At 41.0% G+C, this 10,679-nt stretch overlaps 1 protein-coding gene and 1 non-coding gene across 4 annotated transcripts; both read left to right on the top strand.

Moving 5' to 3' along the window:
• Window positions 1-27: 27 nt before the first annotated feature.
• RANBP1 (RAN binding protein 1) lies at window positions 28-9,713 on the top strand. Of its 3 annotated transcripts, none has more exons than XM_074554553.1 (6): window positions 28-145; window positions 1,953-2,089; window positions 3,084-3,241; window positions 4,866-4,994; window positions 6,890-6,955; window positions 7,814-9,713. In XM_074554553.1, coding segments are annotated over exons 2-6 (480 nt in total). In that variant the 5' UTR covers window positions 28-145; window positions 1,953-2,087; the 3' UTR covers window positions 7,939-9,713. The 3 variants fall into 3 exon arrangements, with proteins under 3 accessions (XP_074410654.1, XP_074410653.1, XP_074410652.1); XM_074554552.1 differs by having other exon boundaries at window positions 75-218; XM_074554551.1 differs by lacking the exon at window positions 28-145 and adding an exon at window positions 320-516.
• Window positions 7,033-7,164, top strand: LOC113459505 (small nucleolar RNA SNORA77). Its single transcript, XR_003380806.2, has one exon. It is a non-coding gene; the product is annotated as a small nucleolar RNA SNORA77 (small nucleolar RNA).
• Window positions 9,714-10,679: the final 966 nt, after the last annotated feature.

The following is a 10,679-nucleotide window of genomic DNA, read 5'->3' as shown; positions in this document are numbered from 1 at the left end:
GGGGCCGGTTCCGAGGACCCACGGGGGGATCGGTGTGACGGGGCCGGGCCGGGCGGTGCTCTGCCCGCGCCGGGGGCGGGGCTGAGGGGGAGCGGGCGTTTCCCATCGGGCCTTGCGGCGGCGCGGCGCGGGCTGCGGGAATGAGGTAAAGGCGGGCGGGGCGCGCGGCAGGAAGCGGCGAGCGGAGCGCGGCGAGCGGGCCCATGGCGGACACGGCGGTGAGGGGCGGCCGCGGGCCGGCGGCCGGGCCGGGAACGGCGCGGGGGCGAGGGCGGCACCGAGGGCCGGGGTGGGAGAGTAACAACGGAAACAGGTGGGGCCCGGGCGGGGGGGCCGAGGTCGGGCAGGGCCCGGGGGGGGACGGACGCTGGGCCTCGCTGGGGGCTGGAGCGGCCGCGCCCGCCGGGCCTGGGCTTTGCGGCCGCTCCGGGCACGCGTGGCCGCTCGGGCCGGGCCCTGCACCCGCCTTGGCCGTTCCGCGGCATGAGGGAGCCCGGGCGAGCCGGGATCTTTCGTGTAGTCCTTCTCCTTTCCCTCCTTTCTTCTCCCCCTCTTTCCGCCCCTCCGCGGGCCCGGGCCGGACCCCTCGTGCCGCACCAGTTGCTCACGTGCTTCTGTCGCGGCAGGGCGGGATCGTGTCGGGATAACGGGATCGCGTTCTCTGTGCCTCCTGCGATTGTGAATTTCTTATGGTCTGTGTGATTATTGCTGAGGCGCAGAACGCGGGATGAATGACCATGCGGGATGTGCTACTTGCACACATGGATACAATGTATAAAAGTTTGGCTAACGTTTCCCTTTTTTTGAGACAGATGTGATGTAATTCCTTTCTCGCTTTTTTTGCTGGAACGCTGGGGATATAAAATTTGCCATAGCTTGTGTGACGTTGTTGACACAACTAGATTTTATTTTGCACAATTTCTTACTTAATTTTCCCTTGGCCCCTTCTTTTTTCTCTTGTTTACTGTTTAGTAAAAATAGACTGCTTTATTTCCGTTGCTCTGTGCACACGTGGTGTACACCTACTCTATGAAGGACATTGTCAACAGAGCCTGTAAGAGTGGACTCTTCCATTTGTAAAGTAAAAATATTATTTACATGTCTTGTATGTGAAGATTTTTTTCCTTTCTGTTGCTTCAGCAACACCAAAAATCCCCAAACACAAATCAGTTCCCTAGACCTGAGATCGCTGTTCTGTGGCTTTGTTAAACTTGCATACGAATCTTGGCTCCCAGGCTTGTGTTCTGAGTGCTCTTAGCAGTCCGTATGTATGAATGTTTATCGTTTACCTGCTAGTCACGGTAGTAAAAACCATTCTTAAGCTTAATGAATGCTCTGACAGATTCCTAAGCAACTTAAATAGGAAGGATTATATTGGCTATTTATCTGTAACCTGAAGTTCCTTGAGGAGTCTAAAAGCAAGAAATGTAAATTACTTTATGACTATTACAGCTGTGCCTCAAAGAATCTTTGTTTGTGTTGACTGTGGGTGATTCTAATACATAAGACAGAATGGTGAACTGGGGATGCAATATGTCCCTTAAGCTGGGTTAGGTGCATGTTTTGTGGTTTTTTTTCTAATTTTCCCATTAACAATGGGTTATTAGGCACTCAGAAATAGTAGGGTGTTAGTAGCATAAAACACATTACATAGGAAAAACTGTTGATGAAATTTTTTTCCATAACCCAGAGCTATTAATCCAAGGCCAAGCCTTTGCACAATTCATGAGTGGTAGGATTAAAACACCCAGCACTGCATGAGCACCTTTTTGTTTCTTAGTGTGCCTGTATGTTGACTTGGAAGTAATTTGTTTTCAGGTATAATCATATTTCTTTATTTTATGGGATATTACAGTTATTAAGATTGAATTGCTGAGAAGTTTTAAACACAGATGTGAGTACTTCATGGTTGGGGTACATAGCAAGTTTGTGTTTTCTTTTTTTCTCCTCAGGAGGCACACGAGGACCACGATACTTCTGCTGAGAATGCAGATGACTCTAACCATGATCCTCAGTTTGAGCCCATAGTTTCTCTTCCAGAGCAAGAAATAAAAACTCTGGAGGAGGATGAGGAAGAGCTCTTTAAGATGTGAGTAGAATACTTTTCACTATTATCTGAATGTTCATTAGGCTTAAACTTGGCAGTGTTTATAAAAAGTGCAGAACTTGCAGCAATCTCTGTATGAAGGCTGCCTTGGTTGGTCTGCACTGTGATGGCAGAGATTGAGTGGGGGGGTCATTGATGTTGCCCCAAGAAAATGAAGTCTGGAACCACAGAACAGAGCTGATAATGTGAATCTGGCTTTAGCATTGTTTGCATGAAAGAAGACAACAACTGAAATAATCATTATTGAAATTGTGATCACAGAATGTGAAACGAGTGTCTTGGGAGGAAGGAAATGAGATGTGTGTGGTGTTGCTGCCATGCATCCCTGGGTAAAGGGTGATGTACAAGGTGCTGAAATGATAAAAGCAACAGCTGCAGTATTGGGGCATTTGTGGCAGTTCCTGTCTGTTGTCTTCAACACAGTTTATCCTTGGATTATGCCTATTGTCAAATCAGGATGGCTTGATCTGCCTGAAGAGAAATGTAGTCTTAAGGCTTAAGGATTTTGAATTTTGATCCCTGATGTGCTGGCTTGAAATAGGTTTAAAAATTGTGCTTTTGCTTAATCACAGAATGGTTTTGCTCATCTGGAAGAGAGATTTTAGTTCTCCTTGCACAGGTTCTGATAACTGAAGTGATGGTCAGCTTGACAGGTAGTGTGGTGAACTCTGGCTATGGAAAAACCTGTTAATTAGTTACCTGAGTTTAACAGTGTGCCTACACCAAATATGTTTATGATTCCCTAAGAGTGTCCAAAACCTGTTGAATTTTAGTAGTTATTACATAATTCCTAATATTTTATTATTGAATTTTAATTCATCATATCACTTTCTGAATGTGTATATTGAAGCAGAACAGGGGATCTTATTAAAGGAACTAATTCCTTCTTGTATGTGGCTTTTAAAAAGCACTGTGCTCTTTGGTCAGGTGTGATATTTTAATACCTGCAGGCTAATTTCATTTTTTGTTCTCCCAGGCGAGCGAAGCTCTTCAGGTTTGCATCAGAGAATGACCTTCCAGAATGGAAAGAGCGGGGAACTGGTGATGTGAAACTCCTGAAGCACAAGGAGAAGGGAACCATTCGCCTCCTCATGAGGAGGGATAAAACCCTCAAGATCTGTGCAAACCATTACAGTATGTTATACATTTCTATAATTATTCTTGATTTAAAAAATAAGCTTGTGGAAATGAAGTATGGTTGTTTCTTGCTCTTCATACAAGGCTTCGGGCATCAAAAACCATGAGGGGTTATTTTTATTAATGGAAGGGAGCTGGAGGTTTTTTCTTTAAGAGTCTGATAGTGCTGTAAGACTAACAAAAGTCACTTCAAAATTTCACTGTGATAGACAGGCATTCTGTGGTTGCTTCCAGTGTGTGTGTGTGTACTTTAATGGTTAATAAAGTGTTGAACATATAGGCCTTAATACTGTTCAAAATAAGAATTAAATGTATACTAGCTCACTTTCGTTAAAGAGTGAGAAAAACCACGATGTAATAATTTACTACTTTGAGCTAAATGTCTGAATTTCCAAAACCAATCCTTAACCATCAGAAAACAGACTGAGGTGCTAAGCAAATCTGAGTCTGCCTTTCTCTGCTTGTGAAATAAACTGAAATGAATGTGTTATATTGGGCTGACTCATTCAAAAAAGAATCCTCTTTGAATTAAAATAAAACAAAAACATTAAAGAGCAAGACAGGCTTGAAAGTCAGCACATCTTGCAACAAGTAGACCAGTTTGCTGATGTTTTGCTTGCTTTGCTGATACTCAGATGTTTATATGAGGAATCTATAATGTTCTGTGGAAATTTTTGTTTCGGGAAATAAATGTTGCATATAGGAAAACAGAATTGATGAATTTATGGTATTCATGTCAAAGGTTGTTTAGATTTTTTTTCCCTGGAAAAACTGCTCTCCATATAGGTTTGTTTATTGAATTAATGCTGACTCACAGTCAGACAAAAGAGCTCTCTTCATTTTTGCAAAGCATTAAATGGAGCAAAATGTAGTTTGATCTCTAGATGTTAAAAATGCAGGGAAGGGAGTAGACTCTTCAGATTTTCCTGAACTAGACAGAGCTCAAGGAGAAAAAAGCCCTGCTTAGATTTTGCATGTCTATAATGTAAAAAGTGTTACAGTACTGTGGGAAGTAACATTTCAACTTCTCCAGTCAGTCAGGTGAGGTCATTGTAGTGTCTTGGGGGGACAGGGCCCCATTTACTGGGAGGGAGAAAATAGATTGAAAAGGCAATGTGTACACTTTGCAGCACCACAGAATTCTGTAATATCTTGTAGTACAGCTTAAAACTGATGGGAGAGGTAATTAACCTGATGACTAATTGAAGGAAAAATGGTTTTTTAAATGAATTGTGGTGTGCAGAAGAAGAATGAGTGTTGTTTGTCTGTCTGGATGCCTTTTCCTTCTAAATCATTTGTCTGCACTGCAGAGCTGTGCTCAGTGCCTGCATCTCTTAGTATCACAATCATCTGTTTTAAGCAAAAACTGCATCCAACTCTTTTTCCTAACAGCAGTGAATCCAGCATCCTCTCAAACAGTAATTAATGGCTTTGCATAATTTTATTTGACAATGTAAGGAAAAATATATATGAACATCACTGTCTTGTATTCATCCCAAAGTAATTCTGTGTCAAGTGCTTTCTGTAACCATCACAGCTCGTTTTCACTGAGATTTATGGAGGCTGGTGTGGAAAACATTTGCTGTTGTGCTCTGTACATCTTTGAATGCTTTTGTTTCAGTCACACCCCTAATGGAGCTGAAGCCCAACGCTGGGAGCGACAGGGCGTGGGTGTGGAACACACACGCTGACTTTGCAGACGAGTGCCCCAAGCCCGAACTTCTGGCAATCCGATTCCTAAACGCAGAGAGTGAGTGACTGCCTGTACCCTGTGATGGTACCCTGCTTTCTAAATGCTGCTCTAAACCATTGCTGGAGATGTGCTGTATCTCAGCCCTGCATGGTAGGGTTAGCTAATTCATTCTTTGTCTGAGAGAAGTCTGTTCATCACTTAACCTTATCTGTTGACAACAGTGCAGTAATTAGGTCTGCAGTAATATTTGTACAGTTTCTGCCCTAGGCACTTTCTTAACCTATGCCATTTCATGTAAGTGCTATGCAATTAGAATAAAACTGCAGGCAGTTAGGAGACTCACATACAGCTTACTTTCATGTAATTCATGTTCTCAGTTGTAGTTAAGATTAGATTTTTGCATTAGAAACAAGGAAATCCTGACCTGATATTTCTGGCCCGTCTGCATTAGCAGACTATCTGGGTTGGTTTTTCTTTTTTTCATGAAGTATGTAGTATCTTTTGTTTTGATTAAATGGAACCCTCAGTGAAAAGTGCAAGTCACACCCATCGTACTAGTTGCTGGGTTTTTCTGGAGTGACTACAGTGAGTACCAGAAAAGTAATTCTAATAATGGATCAGCTAGGATTAAATCCAAGTGTTTGGAGGCAGAGGGGATTTATGTTGTACTGTTTTGTTGGGTTGGATTTTTTTTTTTAAAGGAGCAAAATGAAAAAGTGTTGCATTTCTTGCTTTACAATTTGCCACACAAGTTTAGTGTGGCAGCCTCCTTTTCTCCTTACATACTCGATGAATCATAAAAGTGGTTGAGTATTTTAAAGCTTGATGGATTGGACTACTTCAGGAAAGAACTTAGTATATCTTGCCCTTTTCCTTTGCCTTAAGTCTCCAATGTCATTTTGTTTAGCCAAATAAACCTTTCTGGTCCACCTGCTTAGTGCTTGCTTCATGATCAAGTAGGAAGTGAAGGGACAACTATTTGCTAGTCTCTAAGAAGTCTTTCTCTCTTTCTGGTAGAGGCTGTTCAGTTTATTGAATGTTCTGTCTTGAGGGAATAGTGCTTCCCTCCTGTTTGCCCTTTGCAGCACTGACTAAGCAGATGTCAGGTGAACAGACCCAGGTTTGTCCTTCAGGTGTCTCTGCTGTTTGGGATGCTGGAAGGGGAATTGATACCAACACTTCCTGGGCTGGTTACTGTGTCTCTTCAGAATTCCTGTGGGCAACAGTGACCTCCTGTGGTCAGCCAGCCCAGCCTGGGATGCCAGGCTAGTACTGCCTTGCTCATTGTGGTGTCAGGAAGCTCCTTGCCCAGGCCCTTTTTGCTTGTGTTACTTGTGTAGAGACATTATTGGGATTTGATCAGCTGCTTGCAATGGTTGTTAAATGGAGTGGTGGCTTAGACCAGAAGGTCATGAAGATTATGCATTGCTGGCTCTTGCAGTGAGGAGAAGCCCTCAGGTACAGAGTCTGCATGCTGTGCTGGTGACACAGGCATTCTCTTCCTTTGCTGATGCTCAGAAGCCCCAGTTATGGTCAGCTTGTGGAAGACTCTTAAGGTGTAACACAGCTGGCAAGGATTGCAGTTCAAAGCTAATCTTCAGGCTTTTGCATACAGTTGTATTAGCAGTCTCTGACATCATATTCCTATTCCTTTAGGCTACAGACAGCTGGGAGCTGCAATAACTACAAAACAGCTCCTGCTGGCATTACATTTTGAATATTTTGCAAAATAAGTTGCTTTAGTAGACATGCTGAAGAAGATGAATTGCTTTTGCACAAAGATGTGATTGAAGAATTTTGCATCTTGTATGATTTACTAGATTACTTCATAAGTCCCTACAAATTTGGTTTACACAAATCTTCCCCTAGGGTATCTTTCTTCAAGATTAGAAGTACTCAATGTTGTGAGGCAGTAAAAGTAATGAAAAAATATTTTATCTTCACTGAAACAGATGCACAGAAATTCAAGGCAAAATTTGAAGAATGCAGGAATGAAGTAGGCAAGACAGCAAAGAAAGGTAAGGTGCTCTCAGTGTGCTTGGTGCCATTTCTGAGCTGTGTGAGTGGCTCCAGTAGCCTGGAGTGTTGTGTTCCAGCAGACTCACTCTGTGCTGAACTGCAGCCTTCAGTTCAGCTGCTTTTCTGTCTGCAAGAGTAAGAGCTGACAGGAGTGACGATGGCCTTCCTTCCTGTGGAAGGCTGTTACAGCTGCTGTTGGGACATGGCTGCTTTGGAATGGCTGTCAAGGAAATATTTATGGCTTATAGTAAACAAATGAGCAGCAAACACTGCAACCACAGTGCTCTTTCTTCCTTCCAGGTCCCTTCCCCAAATTTTGCAAATGTATAATCATGCAAGCATAATATGTAATGTTTTTCATAGTTGTTAGTGTGTGTGAGGTTGTTCACAAGTCTAACAGATTATTGCACCTCCCTTTAGAATTGCCTTTGTGATGAGGTGTCACCATGTAAAAAAAATAAACATTTCTATCTTCCTTAAATACAGACTACCAGTGGTCTGCAGTCAGCATTCTTCAAGATATTTAGATTGGAGTTTTCCAGTCATAGGAATTCCTATGCCCCAATTTCAAACTGGGGAACTTGACTTTGGTTTTTTTTTTGTTAAGATGCCAAGAAACAAATGGTTTGTCTGGATATGTTATTGGTAGCAGCACAGCTGGCCAGATGCTACACATTCCTCAGTTCCTGTGTAGTGATTAATGTATATGAGTGGTGTTTCTTGAAATCTGACATCTGAAGTAATTACCAGAGGAAAAGAAATGGAATGAGTCACTCCAGTGGTCAGTGAAGAATATCTTTATTTTTGTCCAATCCATTACTGCTTGTATGTAATACCTTTCCTAACCAATCTTTTAGCAGGCACAGACAAAAATGATAGTGCTGATAAAGTTGCTGAAAAACTAGAAGAGCTTTCTGTAAAGGAAGAGAGCAAAGAATCTGAGAAGAAAGACACCAAGGAAAAAACTGAAGAAAAGCAATAAAATCATCCTGGGCCTTGCAGTTTTTTCTTTACTTTTTTATTTCTTTTTTTTTTTCTTCTTTTTTCTTTGTTTTGGTTATTTTTTTAATTTTTACAAGGGACTTTATATGGAACTGCATTCAACATTCGCATTGTTTTTTCTAGGCTTTTGCCCTTTGGAAGGTGTCTTCAGAAAAATTCATTCCCCAGTCATGAAAATGTACTGTGCTAACTTTCTTTTCCATAGTGGAAACACTTACTTACAGTCATCCTAAAGAGTGAATAAAACAAACTTGAAAACAGCATCAGGGGACAGAACTGAGTTTTCTGTATACTGTAAAGGTTTATGAATACACTTGTTTAAATGAGCTACATATCATCATTCCTGTGGATTAAGTAGGTGAATAGACTTTGTCAGCAGGGAAGATTAGGATTGCATTTGTGTTTCTTATGACTTCTAAATTGTAATCTAACAGACCTTTCACACCTGCTGCTGTGTGTACTGAGCAGGGAATGTGCCTGTGCTTCTTGAAATGCAGCAGCCTTCTGGAATCAGGCAATAAGAGCATTCCTGGCACACTGCTGCTGCTGATCCATCAGAAAATAAAGGTGATGGTGAAAGATCCATGGTGAAAATCAAGGTGGGGGACAAAATTTCTTGGGCCAGATTTGAGAAGCATTTTGTTCTCACAAAATGAAATCTGTGCTTCCCCCCCTGCCCCAAATTTTGATTTTAGCAGAAAGCTCCTGCTGTTGTCCCAGATCTTCCATGGTGCTGCTTGCTGACTGAAGGCAGCTGCAGCAGCCTGTTGTGCTGAGGGCTGTGCAAAGGAATCTGAGCTGTTTGAGCACCTTCCTGAGAGATTCCCCTTGCCAGCATATTGTTGTAGTCTCAAGAATGTACAGGTCTAAAATGTATAAGCTTTTTTTCCAGGGCTTTGGAGCTTGTGTTTGTAAAAACTGGAGGAGTTTAGAACTTCTCAGATGTTTGCTAGGGAGGCTGTCCTTGGAGAGCAGCGGGCTGGAATTCACTTTGGAACAGTTAATTAGGGTGCACATGCTTTGAGGGACACCCTCCTTGCCAGAATTGGTCAAATCTCTTCCCTGCAAATGTTTTTTGTTTATCCAATTTCAAATTAGTGCTAGACAGTAAGAAAAATAAACTATAGTAAGCAATAAAATCAACACAATTAAGTCTGGTAGATAAAGTGAATTTTGTTGTTTAACACTAATACAAGGATTGTGTTAGGAATAGAGATGAAATTTTAAAGTTTCCAAAATAATTATGAAAACTGTACAAAACTTGCTAAACTGTAAGACTGAATGATGTTAACATGGGATAGCAAGATCTTTTTGTCTTCATGAAGAGGCTTATAGCTCAGTCAGGTTCTGCAGTCTACCTAAGGAAAATATATTTTTTAAAAATAAATCATGTCTTTCTTAGCACTGCCTTTTGATGCTACAGTCAATGAGTCTAAAATCTGGAACTGTAATTAAGGTACTCACTTCATTCAAACAAAATAATTCCTTTGGTGTTTTGCACGTTCCCCTTAAACTACAGCAGATATCAAAAGTCTGTTAATTAACAGAGATGGTTGAAAGGCAAAATAAAATGCTCTTTAGTGTTTCTGGTTTGGAAGTAACAAGACAAAGCTATTTTGAAGTATTTAACATTTGAATGTAAAAGCCAAATCTTTTATCCATGAATCACTGTAAATGATCTGATAATGTCAAACTGTGTCTAAATTGATAGAAATGACTTAAAAATTTCAAAATAAACTTAAATTTTCATTTAAAGGATTTGCTTTTTATTTTGAGAACTCTTACTGGGAATGCATTTTTAGTCTGCAGGGGTAAAGTGATGAAGGCAGCAAAATGGGTGAGTTGCATTTCACTGTCAAACATTGCACAAAAGGGAGGGGGCAGCACCTGAATGGTTTAATTTGTCTTAATATTAGTTATTGCTGACTCCTGCTTAATGTCATTACCCTTTCTTCTTCCCCTCTTACTTCAGCATGCTTGAATGACTTCAAGACCTTTCCATTCTTGTTAAGGTTTAACTGATCTGTGTTTACAGTTCCTGGATTGCAACAATGCTTGCAAGTCTTCAGTCTCAGAGAGCAAAGTTAAGAGAGAGCACTCAGTAAAATAATTTCTCTGGTAACATTTGGCTGAAGAATGTTTTAGTCCTCTAAACTAAAGGATGGTCATTCCATGTTCTGGTCACTTTAGCTGTTCTACACATTAAAAAGCAGTAAGTATTTTTAAAGTTCTCAGTGAAATAAGGCTTGTTGTTTGGGCTAGTCATTCTAATGATTTAATTTGCCTATAGGTAGACTGCCAAGTGAAGATTTTTTTAAAAGTCATTCATTTTTTATAAAGAAGGAAAATACAACAGTGCTAATAAAGCATTGTTGGGTGCTAAAGTATGCAATTCATACAAATTTTCTGCTTGCTTCAGGTTTAGAAAGAGGCTATATAGCCAGGCTTACTGATCCAGTCTTTGGTGGTACAAATGGTTTTGTGTGTATGTGCTGAATGGATGAATGTCTGAGGACTCCTGAGTGATAAATTCAACTTTAAAGTAGTTACATTTTGACAAGCATCAAAATAATATTTATTTGACAGCAAGTTCAGGTCTTAAAGAAGTCTACTTACAGAAAATAATTCAAACTAGTTCCCTCTAGATCTCATGTTAATTATTTTGAAGACTACACTAATCTGTTGGAGGGGTTTTCTCCAGGAATAAGTTTTCTAAATGTC

This window comes from Zonotrichia albicollis, chromosome 18 (assembly GCF_047830755.1).
Source record: "Zonotrichia albicollis isolate bZonAlb1 chromosome 18, bZonAlb1.hap1, whole genome shotgun sequence".
Taxonomy (NCBI): Eukaryota; Metazoa; Chordata; class Aves; order Passeriformes; family Passerellidae; genus Zonotrichia; species Zonotrichia albicollis.
Note: the sequence above shows the minus strand (reverse complement) of the source record. Positions and strands in the feature narration are given on the sequence as shown.